The sequence below is a fragment of the Piliocolobus tephrosceles genome, chromosome 18 (genome assembly GCF_002776525.5).
Source record: "Piliocolobus tephrosceles isolate RC106 chromosome 18, ASM277652v3, whole genome shotgun sequence".
Classification (NCBI taxonomy): domain Eukaryota; kingdom Metazoa; phylum Chordata; class Mammalia; order Primates; family Cercopithecidae; genus Piliocolobus; species Piliocolobus tephrosceles.
In genome coordinates, this window is record NC_045451.1 from 37,227,231 (window position 1) to 37,253,742 (window position 26,512).

At 41.0% G+C, this 26,512-nt stretch overlaps 1 protein-coding gene across 3 annotated transcripts in view; it reads right to left on the bottom strand.

Annotated features, from left to right (window-relative positions):
* SETBP1 (SET binding protein 1) overlaps positions 1-26,512 on the bottom strand; it is a 376,613-nt gene that overhangs the window by 16,155 nt on the left and 333,946 nt on the right. For all 3 annotated transcript variants that reach the window (XM_023207631.3, XM_023207632.2, XM_023207633.3), the window contains exon 5: positions 9,970-10,140. In XM_023207631.3, the coding sequence (XP_023063399.2) occupies positions 9,970-10,140 (171 nt within the window). The remainder of the gene's footprint in view (positions 1-9,969; positions 10,141-26,512) is intronic.

Below are 26,512 nucleotides of genomic sequence, written 5' to 3' on the forward strand. Positions count from 1 at the left end.
GTTTTGAATATGTGATTGGTGTTTTCATCTGATATTTCATTTCTTTCTTGCTACTGCCTAGAAGGCAGAAATTATTTTTCTCATTTCATTGATGAGAAAACTAGAACTCAGAAATCTCAATGAGACTTTGTGACTTACCTAAGGGGATGGATTAAAAAGTATGGCAGTACTGTAATGAGGACTCTGCAATAACCCTGACCCTTGAATTTCAAATCCAGTTTCACTCTGCCTCAATGTGGTGGCCAGAAAGAGTCCAAGTTTCCTAGTTCCCAGTCAGGCAATATTTGTAACCCTTCTGGCCTCAATTTTCTCATCTGCAACATGAAGTGTTTGGCAAAGGTCCCTTCTAGTTTACTGTAATCCAGGTTTGTCTAGTCTGTTCTATTTGAAGCAGCAGGAGGACAGTCCTTGGGAGGATATGTTGGGATGACTCCAGTGTCTCCCAGGGAGAGAATGGAGAGAGCAGACAGGTGAGTGATCTCTCTCTCTCTCTCTCTCTTTCTCTCTCTCTGTCTTTGTCACACCTGTCTCACAATCCTTAGTCTATTCTCTCTTCCTGCCTCCTTTCTCTCCATGCCTCTTCTCTGTCTCTCTGCTGTCTTAGACTGACTACAGCCTGCCTGGACCACTCAAGATCATTCTTAATGACAGTCATTACATAGTTCTGCATTGCCTGAGGCCATTTCTGCAACAATGAGCAGGAAAGATTTTGCCCTGCCACTCCCTACTCCTGCAGTTGGGCTCACTATGCCAACTTTATTGGAACCAAGAAGTTTTTCAAAAACTCTCCATTAATTACAGGAACCCCAACGCACAGTGTCCCCTTCTCATTAACACAGTTGCTTTCAGTTGCCACTAAATTATCTCACCATCATGATCCTCACAATCTAATTAGACTTCTGGAAATGGAAAGTGCCAGTGAACAAGGCAGGCGCCGCACTTTCATCTTAAAACTGATCATAAAATATTTGTGCCCTTTCGTTCTTTGCCACATAAACTCTGCCCCTATAAGAGTCTCCTTTCATTCTCTCCCATTTATAAAGAGGAGCTTGAATATTTGATATAAAATGAGTATCTTAATAGAAATCGCTTCACGTATGGGAGGTTTTCTTTTCCGAGTGTGAGGTCATTACAATAATCGCACCTGACTCCCCAGGCATCTGATGCCTCACAGCCAAACCTCCCACTGGGCTTCAATGGAGGTGTGAATGATACTATCACTGGGAAGAAGATAAAATGTGTTATTATCATTACTCTATTTTTAAGAGGGTCTGACTGTGGCATGAGGTGGTTGGGAGCATAATCTGTATGAAGCATTCAGAGAAGATAAATTGAGTTAAACTTCTCAAGACACAGCACTTTCAAACCTGTCATTAAACCTCTGTATTTCCTAAAATCTCAGCTCTAGAGAGAAAATAATTAGCTAAGTGAAGTCCAGACATGTCTATTGAGTATCTACTATGCACCCAGCATCGTGCAAGGTTCCTGACATTCAAATGAGATTATGAGTTGCTTAACAGCAAGGCTCCTGGCTTTTGCTTCTCTTATTTTCATTCCGTACATTCCAAGGTTCTGGGAATTGAGATGCCCAATACTTACTGAGTGAGACAAAACCTAAATAGGAAATGGTTGCTGTCCTAGTGAAACCAATACTCTGGCCACAATGCAAGACTAACACATACAAAATAATTAAAGTACTGCATAGGCTGATGCACTCTCCTGTTTTCCATTGAGTGGCTTATCCTGAAACTCTCACAGAACTTCTGAGTGAAGGAAGACACATATGTGTGCGTATTCCTCCTTCTCTGAATAAATACACGCTTTTGTAGTGCAAGTACAACACCATATAGGCTGAATCTTTTTTTTTTTTTTTTGGAGACGGAGTCTCGCTCTGTCGCCCAGGCTGGAGTGCAGTGGCCGGATCTCAGCTCACTCCGCCTCCCGGGTTTACGCCTTTCTCCTGCCTCAGCCTCCCGAGTAGCTGGGACTACAGGTGCCCGCCACCTCGCCCGGCTAGTTTTTTGTATTTTTTAGTAGAGACGGGGTTTCACCGTGTTAGCCAGGATGGTCTCGATCTCCTGACCTCGTGATCCACCCGTCTTGACCTCCCAAAGTGCTAGGATTACAGGCTTGAGCCACCGCGCCCAGCAGGCTGAATCTTTAACTCAAGAATAATCATTCTCAATACGCTGGGAGACTAACCAAGGGCTAGGCTGCTATTAATGAACAAAGGAGGCTGGAGGGCTCCCAAGTTGCTTCAGGTTGCTCCATCTGGTGAACTTTCTTAGGATGGTTTGCTGCTTCTGGATCTGATATAGAAACTGAAGGAAAATCACTGCCCCTTAACTAATGAATATTAGAGTTCATACACTCTAGAATGTATCTTTTCATGAATGAAACACTTTTGTGCAGGAAACAGTTGTTCAATACACTTTGACCAATATTTAGTGATTACCTATTGTTTGCCCACCTCAGTGCTAGGTAAAGTTGAATAAGATCTGGCCACAGGGACTATGCCATCCTCTGGTCCACTGTGGGACACAGGTGGAGCACGGACACTGTATTAAGTGTAGGAATCTATGATCAATGAGCTTATAGGGAGCCAGTGAGGCACAGAGAATGTGGCATTCAACTTGACCTTGGCATGGTTCTCAGTATGAGTGTCAGGGAAGGCTTGTTAGAGCTGAAGACACCTATGCTGAGGCTTGAAGAAGCATCATGAATTAGCCATTCAAAGGGCATGACAGGTGGGCAAGTGGGACAAAAATAAAAACATTCCAGGGAAGAAAACAGACAACAACATCAACAACAGCAGCAGCAAAAAACAGCACCCACTTGTTGAACTCTTACTATGTATCAGCTACTTTGCTAAACATTTCCCGAGGATTATCTCCATGATTCCTCACCAAAATCCTTGACTCTAGGTGATATTCTTTTCCCCATTTTATGGATGTGACCACTGAAGTCTTGAGATCACCCAGCTGGTGAGTGGAGCACTGAGATTTCAACACAGGCAATACAAAGTCAGAACACATGCATTCAACCAGAGCACTTCATGGCCCATGTGTGGTATGTAGAAAAAATGAGCCAAAACTTAGAAACAAGGCAAATGGAAGGAGACAAGTCCTTTCGGGTCTCCCCAAGGATTATTAACAGTACAGGAACATGTGCCCCTGTTAGGCTTGCTGTCCACTACTGATTAAAGGCTCGGAACCTGCCAGCTTCTTTTTGGCAGGGAGGATGGATCTCGCTCTATCGCCCAGGCTGGAGTGCAGTGGCGTGATTTTGGCTCACTGCAACCTCCGCCTCCCAGGTCCAGCAGGTTCAAGTGATTCTCCTGAGTAGCTGGGATTATTGGTGCCCACCACCATGCCTGGCTAATTTTTGTATTTTTAATAGAGACGGGGTTTCACCATGTTGGCCAGGCTGGTCTCGAACTCCTGACCTCGTGATCCACCCGCCTCGGCCTCCCAAGTGCTGGGATTATAGGCATGAGCCACCGCACCCAGCCGGTATTGTTATTATTATTATTATTTTTTTTTTAGTAGAGATGGGGTTTCACCATGTTGGTCCGGCTGGTTTTGGACTCCTGACCTCAGGGGATCCGCTCGCCTTGGCCTCCCAAAGTGCTGGGATCACAGGTATAAGCCACCATACCTGGCCAATCTGCCAGCTTTTATGTTAACTTGTGGACTTTTGCCTACCAAAGAAGCGAATGATTTTTCTTTGGTAGAAGAGATAAACTATGAGGTTATGATTTTATTGCCTGTTACGACACTAACTGAACTGAACGACACTAACTGAACAACTTACTCTACACGCTTTCTCCATTGCCTGCATTCTCCAGCTTTACCACCATGCTGTCTTCTGCATTAAAGAGTTGAATGAGCCTTTGAAATAACTTTTTAGTTTTTGGAAAATAATACCGTGGCAGTGGAAATCCCAAAGGAGTTGAAATTTGGTTGAGATTTCTACGGAGATGAGGCTGGGGCAGAAGGCAAGGCCAGATTCTGGAAGATTTGGTGCTTCCCCGGGCTTCCCTTGGCCATAGGAATGGCTCAGCTGCTCTAGGAGGTTCAGATTAAATCAGAAAAGAGCTTATGTCTCCTTTAACAGTGAAAATGACAACAGGTTTTGGAGGCTTTTCAGAAGGCTCTTGGTGTGTGATGGGGAAACACAGAAGCTTCCAACCCTGCCGAGTCCCTTGTCCCTTGGTGGCCCAGAGCTGCAGGAGGGGGCGCCTTTCATGGGCCTGTCATATTCAGCACAGCTTTCAGGGCAAACTGGCTCATTTTGTGATGCTTCAGCGTGAGCCCATAGGTAGCACTTTTCAGTCAACTTGAACAATTACTTTAAATTTAAGCTTTGTTTGCTCTGGATCTTCTTCGGGAGGTTTTCTACTGAATATTTTAAGTGATTAGACTGGGCACATAGGAATATATTTCACAATTTGGAGACTTCTTCAGTGTATATATTTATGGTCCCTGGATGTTCCAAATCCTATTAAATTGCACCTTTATTTCTTCTATTTTTGTTCTTCTAAAGATAAGATTTTGGCTGACTTGACCTGTTATTTTGGTTAGGGGCTTCAGATCATGACTCCACATAACAAAGAAAGAAGTCAAATAAATAACTGCATCATTCTTAAATTCCTATTCATTGCTCTTTTTTGTAGCTGGATATTACTTCATTATTCTGGGCCCCTTTCCATAGATGGCAGGTGGCTAAGAGAAAACTCAGGTATCCTAGAATTTGGGAGCTGAAAGCAATTTTCACAGTCATTTTGTTCTAGCTACTAGTATCCTGAATTTCATTCTGATTTCATTAGTATTAAGAATTCCCACTATTATTTGTAAAGATAATTAATTTTTCAAGATTAAGGTTTTGCATCTTGACTACAGGTATCAGTTAGTTCTGATTGGACTGATGGTTTGGCTATTAACAAAATGATTTCCCTAATATTAGTCCCTGCCATGAGAAACAAAATGCCTAAAAATTTAACAGACTTACGAAATTTAAATATTTTTACTTATTCATTGGCTCTGGTAGTTTTAAACATGGTAGATAATATAGTTTGAAATAATAATGGATTAGCCTTGATACAAAACTGATAGAAGCTAAGAGCTGTGCTCACTCTACTTCCTTGTTATCTTGAACTGAGCTACACTTCGAGCAGTTGAGATCTGATGATAGCATGGCTGATACATGTTTGCTTTTTTTTTTTCCTCCTTGGACTTAAGATGAGAGAATATTGTGTGTGTGTGTGTGTGTGTGTGTGTGTGAGAGAGAGAGAGAGAGAGAAAGGATATACTTGTTTTCCTATTATTGCTAGTCTAGTCTTTCAAGTGCAAAACCATTCAGATTTTGTTGCCTTGATGTTTTACTGAGTTCTTACCACCATTTGGAATCTACTTATTCATATAGACTCATCTTAAATATAAGGGGAGAAAACATGTTTCTGAAATGAAATCACAAATTCTCTATACGTTACATGATCTCCCTGAGAAGTTAATTCAACAATCAGCCTGGCTTATTCAGGTATGGATTATCTGATATGATTATTAAATCATTATTGGGCTAGTGTAATAGAAGTTGTTTCAAGTTATGCCTCACTTTGAGCAAACTTCAGTGGCGCTTTTACTACATTAGCCCTAATTACTCAATAATGATCCTGTACTCCCTTGAATCAGACCTCCATGGCTGCACCAGGGAACTGCAGCTAATCAATAGCTATTGAGCAGTTTGATCACCAAGGCTGATCTGTTTGAGCACCTCCAGCAGCCACCGCCATCCTTCCTCCCGGTAGCTCACAAACTGACATGTTCCCAGCTCGCCACTCTCTCCTGCATCTCCTCGATGGCCCCCTTTTACAAATCAATAATGTCATAATCAGTATGCCTCTGAGACTCTGAGAAAGTAAAAAAATTGCCTGAAACAAAACACCTGGGGGACCCATATAGCACATGCATATAGGCATACAAGCTAGAAAACGCATATTTGTAAACCCTCGACCCATATTCATTTCTCCCATACTGTATTGTTTATAAAATAAGGTGGGAATGTTCCTTTGTTGTACTTTTACCAAAGATCACCTATTTGAAAACAGTACTGTTCTTACTAGAGACTGATAAATTATTTGGCGAGTATTTTCTAGCAGCCTACAAAGTGCCTGTCAAATGTTTTCCATTTAGTTGTTATTATGCCTGTAATCCCAGCACTTTGGGAGGCAGAGGCGGGCGGATCACCTGAGGTCAGAAGTTCGAGACCAGCCTGGCCAACACAGTGAAACCCCGCCTCTACTAAAAATACAAAAATTAGTCGGGCATGGTGGCATGTGCCTGTAATCCCAGACACTCAGGAGGCTGAGGCAGGAGAATCGCTTGAACCTGGGAGGCAGAGGTTGCAGTAAGCCAAGATTGCGCCATTGCACTCCAGCCTGGGTGGACAGAGCAAGACTCCATCTTAAAAACAAAAACAAAAACAAAAACAAAAAAAAGGCAGTTTCAAGATTATGTTTTTCTCAGATGTCTCTCATCATATTTAATGCTGTAAAAGCACATAGCTACTGCCTCTCATTCCTTTGTTTCACTCAGTGATTATTTACTGAGCATGTAACACGTGTCAGGAACTGTACTAGGTATTTTTGCATCCATTCTTTTTAAATATTTATTTTTATTTTTTTGAGATGGAGTTTCACTTTGTTACCCAGGCTGGAGTGCAGTGGTGCGATCTCAGCTCACTGCAGCCACCACCTCCTGGGTTCAAGCAATTCTCCTGCGGAAGACTCCTGAGTAGCTGGGATTACAGGGGGATGCCACCACACCTGGTTAATTTTTGTATTTTTAGTAGAGGCTTCGCCATGTTGGCCAGGCTGGTCTTGAACTCCTGACCTCAGGTGATCCACCCACCTCAACCTCTCAAAGTGCTGGGATTACAGGCGTGAGCCACCATGCCTGGCCTGCATCCATTGTTTCTAAATAAAATTTCTAATTAATTGAATTACTTCAGTACCTTATTATGTCTATACATGATTTCTTAAAATTGTTTTATAAGCCACCTAGTTTAACTCTTCTTTCCTTTTCTTTTCTCCCTGCAATTGTCTGTGTTTCCAAAACCATTCTGTAGAAATGATAACCTATTAAAAAATAAGCTGATCCCTGCCTAAAGCCAGAAGTAATTCTACCTTGTTTATAGTGAAAGATGAAGAAAGGCACTCGAAAGAAAACAAAAATCAAGTGAGTTATTTCGTCAGAAATATATATTACTGTACTATATATGTTACTATATATTTCAAGCACCTAATTAAATAAGATCAAATCCAGAAACTATTAACTACCTACTATGTGCTTGGCTTTGGCTAAAGCTCTCTATCTACCTCATCAAATTACGAGCTTCATTCACTGTTCTCCAAAAGAAGTAGAAGTCCCTATTTATGGAAAAAAAAAATCTGCCTTTGCTCATGTTGGGACTATGACAGAAGTGGGAATCCACTGGAAATCGGGCAGTAAATCAGGAAATTTGGGTTCCAATCCAACTGTATGACCTCAGGCAAGTCTCTGAATCTCAAGAGGCCTCAGTTTCTTCACGTGTAAAACAGAGCATTGGCCACAAGCCCAGCCTGTGTGTTTCTAGCTCTCCTAGGTTTGTGGGAAGCTTTTTATCTGTGGGGAGTGAAATCTCAGGAAGATCTGTCTTCCAGCACCTGGGGTAGATATCTGGCCTATTTCCCCTCAAAAGTCCAGCTCAGCAGCCAGAGACCCAGAAATGGACCAAATCTGTGAAATTCTCATGAGGGTCTCGTTTAAGTACTGCCAAACATAAACAGCCCGTTCTTCCATCCTGCAACAGGGGTGTCTGGGCTCAGCTCTGATTACCAGGGAGTCAAGTACAAAAGTGTAATACCCACCTGTTTCTACTGCCCATTTAGCATATTTGTAAATTATTTACTGGACGCACTAGAGGAGGCAGGCCCATATAAGCATGTGATCCCAAGAATAAGTTCTCTCAAAATGAAGGGAAAGAGTGCAGGGGAGGAAAATAGGGGACCACCTGTCTTTTGCCTCGGAGGAATATCTGTGCATGGCAGGCAAAGGTGGAAACACAAAGGCTAATTTCTCAATCCATAAAGGGAGGTCTCCAGTGCTTAATCGACAAGGTTGAATAACCACTGATCTGGGTGGGTGCACAGCATAGCTCAAATCTTTTGCTTAAGCCAAATGATGTCTTCCTTGAAGTCAGCCATAGCACCAGTTCCCACTTCCAAGACTCTGCCCAACTTGCTCCCTTTGTTTGGACACCCTCTCTCCAAGGTGCTACTAATCCATCAAATCTCAGGGGTAACTTCCTCTGCATTTCTCTGTGACTTTCCCTCCTTTGTCTTCTTGTACTCCTCACTGTCACCATTTACCTGGCAATTCCACCAAAAACTTTTTGTTTCACACCAAGTAAAGGCTCATGATCATATTTGAGAGATGACTCCATTCCTTCAGAGCAAGAGTTTTCAAATGGCTGGAGAGAACACCAGTTCCAAGAGATGTTAAGAGATAGTCCCAGAAAAAAGGGTTGTGTGTTCAGATATGATTCTGCAACCTCACAATGCACATTGGTCAATGCAAGGCCCTGAAAAGCCCTGCAAGAAAGAACCAGGGGTAAGGCAGCAGCTTTTCCTACACCTACTTTTCCATGAAAACATCCTTTATCACAAAACACCTCCTAGTATTTTGCTGAATTCAACTGGGGAAGTGTCATTCCAAGTGTTTCTTTCTGTTATTTCAATTGGGCTCATTTTCTAATTACCAGTGATTTCCATGAAGGAGGTAGTTATATAGACAAGTTGAGTTCTTTACTCAAAGCAAACTGCTAAATTGAAAAATGAATTTGGACTAAATATTAAGAATGAGTCTCTTCTTGGGTTTCTAATCATAACAGGCCTTTCTAAATACTGCAATGTGCTTGCCACATTTACATTAATATGTTAGTTCAAGAACTATGTATGTAACATTGTCATGCTGCATGTCAGGGAGATAGCAAGAATCTAAATAGTTGACTCTGCCTCTGAGGTATGTGCAATTTTGTTACATGGGAGAAGTTGCAGTCTGTGAAATGATGGGAACTGCATGGTAGAGATTCTGGGTATCCTGGAGGAGCTGTGACTAGCTGTGTTTTAAGGACTTGTAGGATGCGATTAGAAATTGAGTAAGGCTGTCTCCAAGTTCAGGTGTTAAGTCAAACCCAAGGCCTCTCTTCCTGGAGGCAGGGATGAGCTTGACACAGTGGAGGTGGGCACAGGGGCTGGTGGGAGGCACTGTGGGGAACAGAGGTGGAAAGGACCAGGCTGTGGATAACTTGAGATATCTAAATAAGGAGTTTATATTTTATCCACTGTTGGGGAGGACTCTGGGAACTACTGAAAAATTCATCAATTCATGGGTAGGAGGTATTGATGCATCAATATATCAGTGATTACTGTCTTTCAACCCTGATGAACAAGGGACAGTGAAATGCCCTGGTTGAGTGCATGGGCTTTGGAATCCTGACTGTCCACAGGTTCTTGGGGCAGGCTTCTTTACTCTTAGCTTCCTCTTCTGAAAATGATGATACAAGTGTTTATTTTATGAGCTACAAGAAATAACATATATAAGGCCCTTGATATAGAGATTAGTAATTCCTAAGGCTTGACAAAGAGTGATTAATAATGTTAGCATTTAGTTGCTACTCAGTGGACCCATGTTACAATAAAGTGAAGAGCGTTCCAGAGTACCCAGCCTCCACATTCCCAGGAGATCTCCTTCTTTTCTCAGATCTCCTCCCATTTCAAAGAGCCAGTGCTGAAACAGCTCCCATGTTCAGAGTCTACGGGACGATGGCAAAACAGAGTACTCTTACCTGTATTCAACAGGCCATTCTCAGTGGGCTTTCTCCACATTCGTCTTGCTTGGGGTGAACCCAAAGCATCTGAAAAGTGCTCACCTGCATCCGATGTTGCTGCAGATGCAGCAAGGAGAGATAACACTGGGGCTGGTGGAATTGCAACACTGTCAACTGCAGCTGGCTTCTTCCTGGTCATCATGGTGGGCACTGAGCCTTCGTTCTTACTATGCACTGCCGTCTGGTCCACTTTTAAGTGGGGACTTGGCATCCCTAAAAAATAACAACCCCAAAGCTTTCAGTCACTTTAAGGGAACAGGAAGATAGACAACATATAACCTGGACATGATCTGAGGAAATGGTCAAGTGATTTGGACACTTCCTTCTGGTACAACAAGAATGAAATTTAAAAATGCTTAAAGAGGAAAAATAGCTATGACTAGTTTTGCTTTTGTGGCTGAGGTTAGGAGTGATGCCATTCTAGGCTGGCTGTCTGGAAGTGGTGGGGTCACAGCATAGGCCTAGTGAAGCAGAATAATCCATCAGGTGACCCTTTGCCTTCTGATGATGTACACTGCTATCTTTACAGAGGCTGTGCTGTCTGCAGCATGATGGGGAGTTCAGAGTGGAAGAGACATGGCTCCTACCCTAGTAAGACTTCTCATCTCATCCAGCTGGGGAAACAAGGCTGAATGAGAAGGAAAAATTGGACAGCAAGCTCGTGCAGGCTTGTGTGTTACTTATCCTAGGTGTTTGGGGAGTTCTAAGGACGTAGAGATCAGTGTTGAAAGAAGTGGGGAAAGGCTCATGCTGAGGCTTCAAGGATGAGGGAAAGGCACTTTCGGTAAGAGTGTAGGCTAAGGCATGGGTGGGGAGTAAACATGATGCAGATGAGGCCAGCATGCTGGAGGTGGAAGATGAACTGTGGGGATTAGTGTGTCATCAGCCTGTAGGGTAAGGAGAGCTGATTTGGGGGCCTTTGAGTGTCTGGTCATAACAGGCATCGTATGTCATGTCATGATGATGCTGAAAAGCCTGAGGAGTCAGGAGGTGCCCCTGTAAGGGCCTAGAAATTTCCTATGTAACAAACAGTAAGAGCTATTCTGCAATCCCATTTCCTGAGCTTGAATCCAGGTTCCGCCACTTTCCAACTCTGTGATGAAGAGCAAGTTACTTAATCTCGCCAAGTTTTAAACTTCTTTACTTGTAAAAATGGGGTGGTGATGATACTACCTTGTAGGGGATGTTGTGAGCATCCAACAAGTCGATCGATGTAAAGTGCTTAGAACAGTGCCTAGTGCATAGTTCGTGCTATGAAAGTGCTTAACATTATTATTATCCCTATTATTGCAACTATCATTACTACGACCTGCTGCTTCCTCCGAACCAATTGTAACCAGCAAGCAAAGGGTCAGTTCTTCTCCCTGACATGACTAAGAATATATGGGCACCTTCCTCCCCACCCCAATGCAAAAACAAGGCTCTCTAACTCATCCAAATGTAAGTCCAGAGGGTGAGGGCACGTGAATCCATTTCAAATGGTTACCTATTCAGTTTCTCCATCTGTCGGCTACATAACACTGACAGCAACAACAACAAATTGGGCCTTACCATATTGGTTCTTGACATATTTTTTTTAATCCCAACTAACCTGAGTGATACAGTCCCCTCCCAGAGTAACATTATCTCGCTGCCATTTTGAGATCAGCTTCTCTTGGGCTTCGTGGCAACCCTGTGAAGCATGTAGTGTGGATATTACCATTTTCTCAATTTTACAGATGAAGAGAACACATTTCTAAAAGGTTAAAAGAGAACTGAACTCACTCATACAGCTCTTAATGTCAAAGCTGGAAGTTTCCAGGTAGCTGGACGCTAAACCCAGGGATCATATTGGTCCATCTGGCCATACTCTAATACCTGACCATGACCCCAGTCTGCCAACAGCATGTTTCGCGCAGAGGATGAAGAGGCCCCAGTATCACACCTGGATAAGGCATCTGTAACTATCTAAGGAAGACAGTCATGCTGACATTTACCTCCTTCCTTCCTCCTATTCTCCATTTCGGTCTCTGAAACTCCCAGTTGTGATGCCATGAACAAAAATGCCACTTATGCTTTTCTTGGAGTTTATATTTCATAGCCCTTTGAAGGTGGAGATAGGCAAATATCAAATTCTATGACAGACAGATTGCAAGGCACAACCATCAAGAAACTAGAAGGTGTAGCAAGTATGTATAGTATGCCTTGTTTGTAAAATTTGCAGGTGTGCTCATCATGGGCTAGGTACAGACATATTTAAAATGCATTCAAAATCATCTGTAAAGCAACACATCCAAATAGGTAACAGTGGTTATTCTGAGGAAGGAGAGCTCAGAGACTGGTAAGGAAGAGGCAGTGTTTTTACTTCTTAACTTTTTATTTTTTTGGGACGGAGTCTCACTCTGTTGCCCAGGCTGAAGTACAGTGGCACAATCTCGGCTGACTGCAACCTCCACCTCCTGGATTCAAGCGATTCTCCTGCCTCAGCCTCCCAAGTAGCTGGGACTACAGGCATCTGCCACCACACCCGGCTAATTGTTTGTATTTTTAGTAGAGATGGGTTTTCACCACGTTGGCCAGGATGGTCTCGATCTCCTGACCTCGTGATCCACCAGCCTCAGCCTCCCAAAGTGTTGGGATTACAGCCATGAGTCACCGCGCCTGGCCACTTCTTAGCCTTCTTTATTGTTAATATTTAAAAAACCCACAAACATGTATTAAACTTTTCATTCCTTTCAGAAAACAAACACAGTTTGGAAAATATCCAGAAGCGTATGGGCACAGGGGCAGAATGACTGAGGTGTTTTCACAACTTGGCTGCTAAAAAGTCTGATAATGGGCAAAGCAGGCATGAGTCTGATGAAAATTTCCCATTTTGGTACACTGCACCACCATGGCATTCCCACCGAATGGATGGAGGCAGAATTTCCATGGAACACCTCAGGAAATCTAAGCTGTCAGATTTCTATTGCATAACAGCTCCTCTGGAAAAACTCACTGATATGTCATCTTTATACCATGGACACAAGTTGGGAAGGTAATTCTTTGTTCAAATTATGATATGCTTGGGGCATGAAGGCCATAAACAGGATTAGCAGTCAGATATTTAGCTCTCACTTGGGAATAAATGGAGTCAAGTCACTTTAGTTGTACCCATTTTTATGCAAATGCTCACAATCCAAATTAGTCTCAGTCCACATCAATTCATTAGAGTTGATCCAGTCAGATCTCTCATGGGTGTACTTTGCTACTCAAGTGTTTCTGTTACAGAATATACTAATAGTAATAAAATATACTTAAAACATTCTATAATTTAGATGGTTACTATTAGCTCTCTTGAAAACCCTAGATCCTTTAGAATTTTCTAGATTACAGTACAGCTTTCTAGTTACCACCCAATGATTTTGAAAACAAATTAAAAAAGAAAAAAAAAAAAAGCCCTGACATTTTTCTCAGCCATTTTTGAATTTTGAAAGGATAATGGAAACAATCCCAGAAATAATACAAGCAAGAATATTAAGTAAACTTTAAACAAAGGCTAATCTATGAACACTTATTAATCCACAAAATCTGTCTGAGGGCAGAGGTGTCAGGAGATGGTGATGGGGTACTGGTCCTTGGGAGAGTGCATTGGGCGGGCTGACCACTGGAAGTCTCTTCATTACCCTTCATTCCAGGTGGTGACTGATATTCTATGATGAGCAAAAGCAAAGTGGTTGGGGGGGGGGGGGGCGACATTTGAAACGTTTCTTCTCAGCATGAACCAGGCTTCTATCAATGGGAGGGAGATTTTTGATGCTAGAGGGTGATCATAAAGAAACCCAGATTTAACCTTGTACTGATGGGACCATTGAGATGTAGCACCACTGCTTACACAGAGACAATTGTAATGCCACTGGTGTGCTCTGGGAAGGGATCACTGTCTCAAACTCAGAAAGTAGACTTTTTGGAGAGCACTCTCTTGGTAGGCGTGTTCAGAGCATCCCTAAACCCCAACATGAGACAAACTGTACTGAGGATTGCCTAGTTGGAGGTCAGTAAGTTTTTAAAGAGGAAAATAACAATGCTAATAACTTTGTGGATCCAACATCTGTTCTTAATTAAAAGACACAGTCAGGAGGAAATACAAAAAAGTTAAACCTATAAGAAAAACATTCCGCTATAACCTATTGACCTCTATTGATAATTTTTTAAAAAAAGTCTTTGAAACTGTGCTGTAGCCTACGTAGAAATAGTCACTCATTTTCAAAGGTAATTTCTCATAGACCACTTATCCCCTCAAACCTCTACCTGCACACCGTGTTTGCATTAGGGACTTGATTTATGGATTCCTGCTCCTTCGATGCAGAAGCTGACTTCCTGTTGCCTTGGTTACTTGGAGCTCAGTTCAAGGTTAAACTACTCCCAAATCAAAATCAGTGGCAGGCGCTGCATCTAGTGGCCAGGTTATTGACTGCCCCAGGATGCGAAAAGGTCAGAGACCAAAGCATTGTTTACTACCTTAAGGGTGAGTCAATAGCTTCAATATTTCGATTCTGTTTCTTCCGAAGTAGTAGTTGCTGCTCAATTACCTCCTCCCCAGGTTGCTGAAGGTCACAGAGGTCATGAAGGAAAAGTAGGGTCCATGGTGGCTGACTTTCCCAGGATCCCTTTAATGAGCTCTGCAACCTTGGATAATAAAAACCAGCCTCACCTTAGAGAAGCTGTATGTTGTTCTATGGTTTATAAAGCTAGTTATCTACTTTATATCATTTCTCTATCTGAAGAAAAACAAACAAAAATCTTTGTGGGATGGCTACTATTTACTACCCTTTCCTAGATAAGAAAGTCAAGGGGTTCAGAGAGGTCATCTGATCTATCTAAAATCACACAGCTGTAAGAAGTGGGACGATCTAGATTCTCTGATTCCCAGTTGGTTCTTTGTTCTGCAGTTTCTTGAAAATAGGTGATGGAGTCATCACCAAGGGATCCATACGTAATTCATTTTGTAACATCCGCTGCAGAGCACAGTATATCTGACAGATAGTATGTGATTAACATAGGCTTGTTGAACAGTTTAATTAATTTTGTAATTCTAAGATTTGCAAATGTAGATATTTCATGGTGACAAAGCCCAGGCTGGCATGGTGGAAGAGGCTGACACCACTGGGATGGTTGGTCCCTTTAGTCATCTTCCTGGCTCCCTTTACACTGCAGAAGGCAGATTTTGGCATAGAGTGGGAGTTATATTGAGCAGTTAGTGGTTTTTAAACTTGTGAAGAGCTTTGATATGCATTATGCTATTTGTCCCTTGTAGCATCCCTGTGCTGCAAATGGTGAAACCCCTAATTTGCGAACAAGGAAATAAAGGCACAGAAGACCAAGTGATTTGCCCAAGTTTACATATCATATGTGTGGATGAAGCGATGCTGAAATCCATGTTTCTTGACTTAATTCAAGGTTTTTTCTTTCCCTATAACAAATAGACTTTTGGGTAAACCGGTAAATGACATATTTTTCACAAGAAAAAACCTACTCTTGAAAACTTGATAATAATTCCCTCGCCAATATATTGGTTGTCTATTCAGATTATTCTATTGTTCTTTTTTCTTGCTTACAAATGAACTTCATTCATGGCAATAAGGGGAATCGATATTACAGAAGAAAGTGAATCAAGTAATAGATACCTGTAGGTTTTGGGAAATAATATTTTTCTGTGCCAAAGTCAATACATATTTTATTTCTGTTGAACTGGCTTATTCATTAATTCAACAAATATGTACTGAACATCTACCATACAAGAGATATGGCACTGGTCAAAACAGTTAAAGACGCTTTTTCCCAAGATTTACATTCTAATAATTTTTGTGTAGCGTAAGAGCAGCTGTGGCTTTTTGTAAGGAAGGGCAAAGAAAGAGCCTAAAACACTTTTTAATCATCAGAAGACAGAGCCTCTGCTACTATTCATATGGCATCTTTGGGTGAATTAGAAAAAGACAAAATTAGAAAAAGGCAAAATTCCAAAAATATAGCTCCATGGACTCAGAGCTTAGCAAAGAGAGGGCACCTTTGGGCAAATTAGAAAAAGACACAGCTTTCTGTGTGCACATGAACCCCAGGGGCTCATAGCTTGGGGAGAGTAGCGCAGGATGGATTTTATCCCCATTCTTCCCCCCAAGCTAGGCACCTGTGAATAGCAAACAACCTGCTTAATCAGAGGTGATGACCCTATCAGCATTAGTTTTATGTCAAATGAGTTTTACTTCATTCTAGGATGAGTGAAGAGATGAATTAAGGAAATTTATCATCATCACCTTCATTCTAGGATAAATTTCACCTTTTAGGATGAAGGTTACTTTGGGGCAGAATACTATTCACTGATTCTAGAATAAATCATTTGGAATTTAACAATTGTTGGAGAGTTGACTAGCAAAACTTGGAAGTTGTGATCTCTGTCTTCACAGAGATGGTTTAGAAGTGGGGAGGGGGGTAAGACAGAAACACCTATAAAATTGATAAACCAAACAACAAAGGAAGCCCAATGAGTCCTTCACAAATTAGGAGGCAAATGAGATCTCAATGGGATCTGAGGTGACCTCCTGCTCATCCATTTATTATTTCAACATTCACGAAGAACCCATAAGTGACAAGCACCATCAGGCCTCAGGAACTTGAGTCCTTCCTGAATGGAGTCAACCACCCACTCAGGAAGATACACACAGGTACAAAACTCCCAATCTTAAAAGTTGGGTAGAATTCCACAACTAGAAGCAGAAGGAGGGCCTGCCAGGGCTGGAAAATGACCAGAGCAAAAGCAGAAATTACATTTCTTTGTGCAGCTGCAAAAAGAGTGCTTTGGATGAGTTGTAAAAAAAAAAAAACAAACACTGAGCACTGCCTGGAAAGGCAGCTGGGAAAAATTAAAACCGTATCTTCTTGTCAGGTAGAGTTTAGGCCTCCTTCCTGTTTGTCGTCTCACTATCCTGAACAGACTTCTGTAACAGAATACACCTCCTGTTTCACACTTACTTGTTCATTTCTCTGCCAATTCTTCTAGGCAACTGCAAAAGTTTTGGGGTTAGAAACCATGTCTCACTTCCTGTTGGTTCCCCGGCACCTAGCTTGGTAGGTACTAGGTACTTACAAACGGTAGATGAACACATCTATCTTTCTAGGCTCAAACCTTTTAGGAAACTGCACTAACTACTTTAGCCCACATATTGTTCTATTCTAAAACTCCTATTTTCCATTAAAGTATATATAGTGTACATGCTATGAAATATAGCAAATGGGTAAAGAATATATTCTCTAGAGTGAGACTACCGGCCTTACTAGCTGTGTGATCTTGGGAAAGTTATGTTAACTTTCCATGCCTTAATTTTCTCATCTGTTAATGAGGTTGTTGTGTGGATTAAAGGAGTTTACATATTGGGGTAAACGGAAAATAATGTTATCCCTCCAAAGTTATCCACATCCTAATTCCTAGAACCTGTGAATATGACAACGGTAAATTAAGATTGCAAATAAAACTTAATGCTGCTAATCAGCTGACCTTAGGATAGAGTGAGTACTCTTCATTATCTAGATGGTCACAGTACAATCACAAAAGCCAATTCAAATGAAAGAAGGCAGAAGAGAAGAGTTAGTGAAAAAGAGATATGATGCTGGAAACAGGGTGAGAGAGCTGCAATGCTGCTGGGCCTGAAGACTGAGGAGGAAGCTATGATCAGGGAATGCAGATGGCCTCTAGAAGCTGGAAAACAAGGAAATGGATTCTCCCCTACAGTTTGCAGAAAGAAATGGAGCTTTCCTTGATTTTAGCTCAATGAGACCCATTTCAGACTTCCGACCTCTAATACTGAAAGATGATGCATTTGTGTTGTTTAAGCCACTAAGTTTGTGGAAATGTGTTATGGCAGCAAGAGAAAACTAACGCACATGTAAGAAGACTTCCTTTGGTGCCTAGTTATAGTAAACACTCAGTTGTGTCAACCATGATGACTTCTTAGCACTACACTTAGTGATTGTCTCATTTTAAACTTATGTCTTATGTATGTTAAAGTTAAGTGTGTCCCCTACAAGATTTTAATTCCTGAGAAAGCAGAGACTTTATATTCTTTTCCTGTATCTTGCTAGCATAAGACTGATCCAAAGAAATTATTCAATGGATATTTATGGTTAATATCTTACATGAGAGAGAAATAATTTGCTAATATGAAAGTTAAGAGATAGAAATTGTGAGACATTGGGTTATTGTAAGCTCTTCCCCATGACTGTTAGATGAACTTGGACAAGACTTGGAATCTCATCCTGCTTTAATTTCCTCCTGGTCAGAATAAATCACTATTCTGATTCTGAGCTTTCTAGATTCAGAGAAACTGCTATACACAGTCTGGCTAGTTCTTGCCTTCTTAATTCAGAAGTGCAGAAATAGACTGAGAAAACAACATTTTTGTTCATTAGAAAATAACAGATATACACTAAAGAGTATTTTACCCTATGCAGTAAATTCTAATGATGCAGAAGTCACTCTCTCTCAATTCTATAGTGGAAAGATTATGCCAGCTCAAAGATGTTTTCTAGAAGTGTCCAATGACATCACTTAGAATAGAGAGGTATTAGACATAAAAATTGCAAAGAGGAGCCATCCCAAGTTAAATGTTTTAATTTTTCTGCATCTCCAACATCAGATTCTATTCTTCCCAGGTCACTGGTGGTGGGAGAGGGAGAAGCACATATACACATAGAACCCAGTTTAAAGTTCACAGATATTTTTAAGCTCAGGTTAGAATTCTTGCCTAAGTTGGTTTGTACACACACATGAACACACACGTACATGCACACACACACACACACACACTACAGAAGGACAAAGCACAGATAGACAGAACCAAACAAAATGCTGATGTAATTGCAACCATGCTTTAAAAAGTGCAGAGACAATAGGGTGGTAACTATTCTTTGAAAAGTATAACAAACGGAGTTGCAAAAGGTACTAATGAGGAAAAAACCAACGCATACATGTAATTAAGACCAATTCATTAGTACAATGTACCAAGTATGCACATTACATCCTTGTCAATCAGGTAGGTTAAGAATTTGCTATAGTAATAGACATAAAGCATGTTACAGGCTATTGCTGAACATATTGGAGCTTCAGTAGAGTAAAATCAAGGTAGGTTAACATTGGAAGAAAGCTAGTCCAATCCTTCCTGGGTATCTGAGTCCCAGAAAGGGGATGTGACTTGCTGTGCCTAGTGTCACATACAGAGGGTGGCAGAGGCATGATTCTGACACTAGTCACGTTCTTGGATCGTCTCAGGCCAGCATGCTGGCTTGGTGCTCAAGGGTCATATTCTGAGACTTCAAGAAACCAGTCTTCTTTTACTCCTGGTGCATGCTTTTTAACCACACTCACAGGATGGCTTAGAAACAGACCAAGCCAAAAATGCCAGATGTGATATAAGCTGTAGGATCATTGTCTCTAGAAGATTCTTCTCTAGATTCTTCCAAATGTGAAGGACTTAGTAATCAATGCCAGTTAATATAAGCATCTTTCGTAGTGTCTTTCTTTTTACCTCTAGAGCACACAGTCGCAGAGCACATCTGCATGGTAATACAGATCTCAATGCTAACTGGGTCACCTTATTTGCATTTTGATTACTGCTTATTTAGAAGCCACATTGAAAAAAGAGCTTGGTATCAGGAGCTTAGTGCATGTGTGCACATAAATATATGTATAAACAGATAAATGCACATTTACTAGCTTGTGAAAGATTAGCCCAAAATGTCCTCACCTTTTATGGACATATCTGTAGAAGTTTGGCTGTGTATTGATGTTGGAATTATAAATAAGGTTATGGAATATAATTAGTCTTCTCAGCAAAAGATCACCCACTGTATATGTCTTGAGAAATCAATTCAGCACACATTCCCCTTGTTAAGTAGTCATGTCTTTTGATATGAGAAAGTTGCATTGTTTTAAGTGCTTTATCGGGTGTCCTTTCTTCAAACCACCTACTTTATTTCACTGTTTGAATTCCTCCTGTAGAATAGAAATACATCCTGATTGTGTGCAGGCATGCACATGTAGACACAGAATGTGTGCTAGAAAAGCTCTCCTCTTTGCAATAGAAGTGGAAAAAAAAATCAGAGAAACTCAGACCCATCATTAGATAGATCTCCTAATCTTTATCTCTAGTAGTTCAGTCAGACGAGCTAATACCATGATGATGGCTTTGAAATCTCTTAGGAATTGGATGAGGAGAAGCGATAGTGATGAACTCCCAGCTAATAAACACAGAGTGCTTATTTCGGCAGAATGATCAATTTCTAGATGTCCTGAGGCTTGTCTGATACAGTTGATTTACTCATCCTCGCTTACCTCACTAATAAAGCCAAAGTCCACCATCAGATTACAGAGGGGCCTGGGATTTCTTAAAGGGGCAGGAGAAAGCCAAGGTAGTATTCATCACCTCCCTTTAAGCATCTCTGAGCATATGTAGCCCTTGAAACCCCAGCTGCCTTCCTCGGCTGATACTCTGTACTCAATAGACTTTGGGCTAGTACAGTAATACAGACAATTAATTTGTTACCTTGTTAGTGGAAATTTAATGCAATGATCTAAAAGAACTCTTACATATTGTGATAAACTTTAGTGCCTCCAGGCGGTTCCCCTCACATTGGGCTCATTTCACATCTCATCCATTATGTAAATGAGATTTGGAAATAGTTGAGTTTCACTAATGTAGCTCAACCCTGATGGATTGGAGAGAGCCAGTCCTACTGAAACTAATGAGGTTAAATGCATCTCAACATTTCTTTCTACTTGGTTGATTCTGTAAGCCCCTGTTTAAGAAATGGATGCAGTGCATTTCTTTCAACCCTCCTCTAAAGTAATTTCACTGTTGCCTGGTCCCAGAGTGGTCCAAAGGAAGTTTGATTTGGATGATGTCTGTGTTGGTTCCAACCACTGCACTGTGCACAGAGCTAACGGCCAGTCTGCCATTACACTGTAGCAAGACTGACGAGTTAAGATAAAAGGGAAGTATTTTAATAGTAACTGGATCTGAGGAGGTCTTTAGGTCATCCAGAGAAGAGGAGTGGGAAGTTTATATAAGTGGACAATGAGGATGAAGAGCCCTTGGTGGGGCTTGAGCTAGGAGAGGAAACTGTCACTGGGGAGGTTTGGAACTGGTAGAGAGACTATTGCCTCTGAGTCAAAGATTCACAGACTGCTATGGAGGCAGAATGCTATTAAAAAAGAAAGAAGCATTACAGGAAAAGCAGCCTCACACTATTATTCAGCATCATGGAACCAGAGAGGTGAGTATAGAATGCTAGTTTAGAATCAAAAATCTTATTTTTTGATTCTGAACTGGTATCTTGTCTCCAGTCTTTGAAACTCCCATTTCTCAGCCTTCCAAATGAAATCCCCAGTACAGAAGTCCTTACTTTTTATCCCTGTCTCAAGACATAAGAAACAGCCTGTGAAATTGTTTAGTCTTTATTTTAAAGGGGAGCAAGGTTAAGAGGAGGAGAGCAAAGCAAAGACACGGAGACAGAAGCATTCTGTGTAAGCATCAAAATACAAATACGTTAGTCAGTAATTGGGAAATATGGCACTTACAAGAAAAGGAGTTTTCAGCTGGTGGATAAGGCCATGACCCTGGAGCCAGACAGTCCTTGGTTTAAATCCCAGCTTTGTCACTTAACTAGGTATTTGACCTTGTTTAAATGATTTAACCTCTCGAAGCTTCAGTTTCCTTATTTTTTTAAAGTGTCATAAACTTCCCACCTCAGAGGGCTATCATAGGGATTAAATGAGATAATGCCAATAAAATGCTTAGCAAAGTGGCTGGCACAGAGAATACGCTCAGAACAGGCCAGCCAGGAACAAATCCAAAGAACTTTGAATATTTAAAAGGTATTTAGGGTGGACGCTACCAAATGCCTGACTGGAGGGCTTGCAATTTGGATGACAGGTTGCTGGCAAACTAATTTCTCCATCTCTGCCATCCTTACTAACTTTGAATTCTCTGAATGCTGGAACCCCAACAGGCCAAGTTTTGTCAACTTCTAAATATTCAATTTGATGCCACATTCTCAATAAACTGCTGGTGGTCGGCTATAAGAAAGCAGTTTTGTGCATGTGTTAATTTATTCAGCAAAAGTTTCAGTACCTACTGTGAATACAGCAACTCCGTGCCCTTTGGGGGGCTGTAAAATATAAGAAATGGTCTAGTCTTTGGGTAGCCGAATATCTAGTTGATGAAACAAGATGCCAGAACAAGAAATTTAAATAAAAATAACAATCTCCCCTGAGCTGAAAAGATCACCCATATTACCTTCCACTGTACCTGGGACCACACTAGAGATTTATGGAGGTGATCTGAACTAGCATATTCTAGCACAATCATTAAAAATGGATTTTATTTACTATATAACTCAGATACAAACATAAATAATTGATCTGGTTGATTAAGAATCAGAATTTATGTTAATATAGATATCACAGTAAAAGTAACAAGGGAACCAGTATGATAATTTTTATGAAAAAGCAGCATTTCAAAGTGGTTAAGAGGATAAGCTCTGAGACCACATTCTCAGTGTTCAAATCACTGTTCTACAAGCTACTGGTTATCCAGGCCTGGGTAAGTTATTTAATCTCTGTTGCTTCAGTTTACTCATCAATAATAGAACTAATAGTAGTACCTATCCCCCAGGCTTAAATGGGAGGCTACGAAGATACAAAGATACATTTCTATCTTCAAAGTGCCAGAGGTAAACATATAAATGCTAATTTTATTTGTTTTTATGTTTTGAGATGGAGTCTCGCTCTGTTGCCCAGGCTGGAGTGCAGTGGTGCAATCTCGGCTCACTGCAACCTCTGCCTCCTGGGTTCCAGTGATGCTCCTGCCTCAGCCTCCCAAGTAGCTGGGATTACAGGTGCCTGCCACCACGTCTAGGTAATTTTTGTATTTTTAATAGAGATGGGGTTTCACCATGTTGGCCAGGCTGGTCTCAAACTCCTGACCTCACGTGATCTGCCCACCTTAGCCTCCCAAAGTGCTGGGATTACAGGCGTGGGCCGCCGTGCCTGGCCTGTAAATGTAATTTTAATACTCTGTGAGAAGGATCACAGGCTCAGGTACAAGAGCCATGACTACCTGAAGAATGAGTGACTTCACTGTTGAGGAGGAAGGACATCACTGAGAAGGTGGTTGTACTCAGGTCTTATTTGGAAGCATTCACTGAAAGGAGATGAAAGACTTTCCAGGAAGAAAGGCCAGCCAGCATAAAGGCACGAAACACACAACAGTATCGCATGTTTGGGAAAACCCAAGAATTCTTGTGTGGCCAGATTATGGGTTTCTGGGGTGGCCAGGTGAAGCATAACAGAAGGCTGGGCTCAGGATCAGGCAGGGTATAGTGCCTGGAGTTTGAATTTCACCTGTGGGTCATATGGAGTCATGAAGGATGTCTATGTAGAGCCATAAACACTCAGCCATGGAGAAGAGGTGGTTTGTTCTCCATGTGTCCAATTTGGATTACATGGAGCAAAATCTGCACCTAGTAGGTTTTGAAAAGGTGGCCAAGCAATTATAAGACACTTTCGAATCAAGGGTAGAAACTGAACCTTTGATATGGCATGGTTAACTTATGCACCCTATTGTACATAATTCCTACTTGCCTTCCCTTGGTTTCCTTTTCTCTTCTTCAACCTTTATTGGACAAATTCTACATTTGAAGTTTATTTCTAGACACTATGAGGGAAACACTAAGGAATAAGTTACGTCTTTTGCTCAGAAGACACCTAAACCCATGCTCAAATGATTATTTTTCCAAATCAAATTTTATTTGATTCATTAGTATAGCTCACGTTTAGAGAAAGCTGGAGAGGAGGACTTAGAGAGAATTATGTTTTCAAGAAAATAAGACCCTCCTTCTCTAGTGTACATATTCTGCAAATGTGAATTTTTATGTATTTGCTCTGGGGTTTTCAATTTTTCTTCTTCTCTTTATAAGTTGTGTATTTGACATAGTTTTGAAGGACCTCATTCCTAGCGCGAAATTTCCTATTAATGCTCATTCTCCAATTATGAAAAAGCTTTGAACACATGAAAGAAAATGGGTGGTTTGGGAAGAGAAGAGAAACAACTGAATAATAATGACAGGGAGTGAACATTTCACTGGTGGTGTAAGAGGACAGATATGCAGATAGAAACCATACAGGCAGTTTAGCCAGGAAAGTGAGATGGGGAGGCCATTAGACCAGGCTAGGGGATTAATGTTAGCTCCTAAAGAAGCAGATGTATTATAGATTTAAACCATGGCATCCTAATAACTGATTAAAAATAGTTAAAATAGTTGATAGTTGGCATACAGACCCCAAACTAAATTGTTTTACTAAATTCAAATTTCATGTGTTGTTTAATTTGCAAACTGAAGTCAGTGCAGTAAGTTATAGATACCATTGAATTGATATGTGTTGGGATATTCAGGTATTTATTCATTTACCTATTTATTTGTTCAACAGACATCTATTGAGCATCTATATTGAGGAAGGATGTCTGGCAGCCCTTAGTAACAATGCCATTGCAAAATGAGATAAAGATGAAAAGAATTGGTATAATAATCAAGAAAGGGCAGTGATGATTATCACTGTAACTAAAGACAAACCACACATATTGAATTTCTGACCGCTATAGAAAGAAGACTATTGAACATTGAGATTAGTTCAATACACAAACACCCCACATTTGTGGATGGATATGCAATAGAGAACAAAGCACATTGCACTGATGTCTGGAATGTTTTGCACACCGGCCCAGTGATTCATTTACAGACGATGCTGGACAGGAGCATCTCCATACAGAGGTGACTTCAGGTGTTCAGTGTATGGTTTATGGCCATCAAAGAAAACTGCATGGTGAGAGGACAGAGATTCAGAACACAGGATTTCCAGACTCACTTATCTTTAGCTCTATGACTTATTATTTTTTGTCCTGAGTTTCTTTATGGCCTCTAATTCCTTCTGATTCTGCATTTTGGGTAGATAGAAGAGTTTCCTTTGATCCTAAACTGTAGGAAATTCACCTGGCCCCCTTAAGGGAAGATCTGAGAGCCAAATGTGGGAAACATTCCTATTTTTAAGAATATAACAAAGATCTCATTTTTCCTTTAGATAAACCAAATAAAGTGTAATGGGTTTTGGGCATGGAAAGGCCTGGAAAACCCAGTTAGGTCCAGGCTTGTCTGGGTGTTTCTATGATGTAAGTGTGGGTGCCTCATAGTAAAAGTGACTCAGAAGGAAAAGGACATGCCCTAATGTTGCCTTCGAGGAGAAGACACTTTTTTTTTTTTTTAAGACACAGTCTCGCTCTGTCACCAGGCTGGAGTGCAGTGGCGTGATCTCAGCTCACTGCAATCTCTGCCTCCCGGGTTCAAGCGATCGAGGAGAAGCCACTTTTTAATAAAGTCCCTTTGGTTATTTCAGGACCAACTGACTGTCTACGGCTGAAGAACAAACAATTATATGAGTAACTTTAAATCTAAACCTGCCACAACCCTGGGAGGTAGACAATACCAACCATATTTTATATATAAGGAAAACGAGGCCGAAATGTTCAGAAGCATTTAAAGGTCTCACAACTAAATGTTACCAGCAATTTGAACCCAAGTCTCTATGGTAGGTGCTTTTTCTTAAGCAGCTTTCCTTTCCCATGGCCACTGGACATACAAATTGACAATTTAGTGTGTGGACTCCAAAAACCAGCAGAGAGAATGAGAGGTGTTTCTTATGCATGTCCTTGAGGCAAAGGTGTAGAAAAAGAATGCTTATCAACAAATGGCTTGCTTCTTAATTCTGTTTAGTTAGCCCTGGGTTCAAGCAGGTAATGGCCTAATGTGGGATTAAGAAGTTGCAGAACCTGTTGAAAAAAAAATACTAATTCTGACTGAATGTGCAATTAGGCCGCAACTATGGAAAATCTCCATGCACTCAGAGCTAAGAAATAACTGTCAGGTTTGACCAGAACCTGAGAATTAAACTTCCCAAAGAGAAGAAAGGAAGCTGAAACCAGGATTCAGAGAGCAAATGAAATAGTCAAGAATTGCCAATGAAGCAAATGCCAGACTTTTAAACAGATTTAAAAAAATTACTCACAAAAAATGATAAATACATGAGTCAATGTATGTTAATTAGCTCAATTTAGCCACTCCACAATATATACATGTTTCACAACAACATGTTGTACAGGATAAATATATATAATTTTTATTTGTCAAGTAAAAAGAAATTCCCTGACTGTATTTCCCAAACCTGGAAATTATTACATTTCCCAACCAACAAACCTGACAGTAAAACATTATTTTTTCCAGCCTTGATTATGTAATATGTGGAATGTGTTTGTTTTTAAAAGTACCATTTTTAAAATAATCAAAGTTATCTGAGGGCAGCCCTGTTGTTGAGCCAAAAATGTGCTTGAAGGACATCCAGCCTAGAGAGTTCCTGGGTTCTAGGCTTCAGCAGGTGGAGGCTTCCTGTCTTTGATGGTGTCATCAAAGGCTTGTCTGTTACTGAAGACATGGTGGGGTGGCAAGGCAATGGTTTTCCAGTGATTGT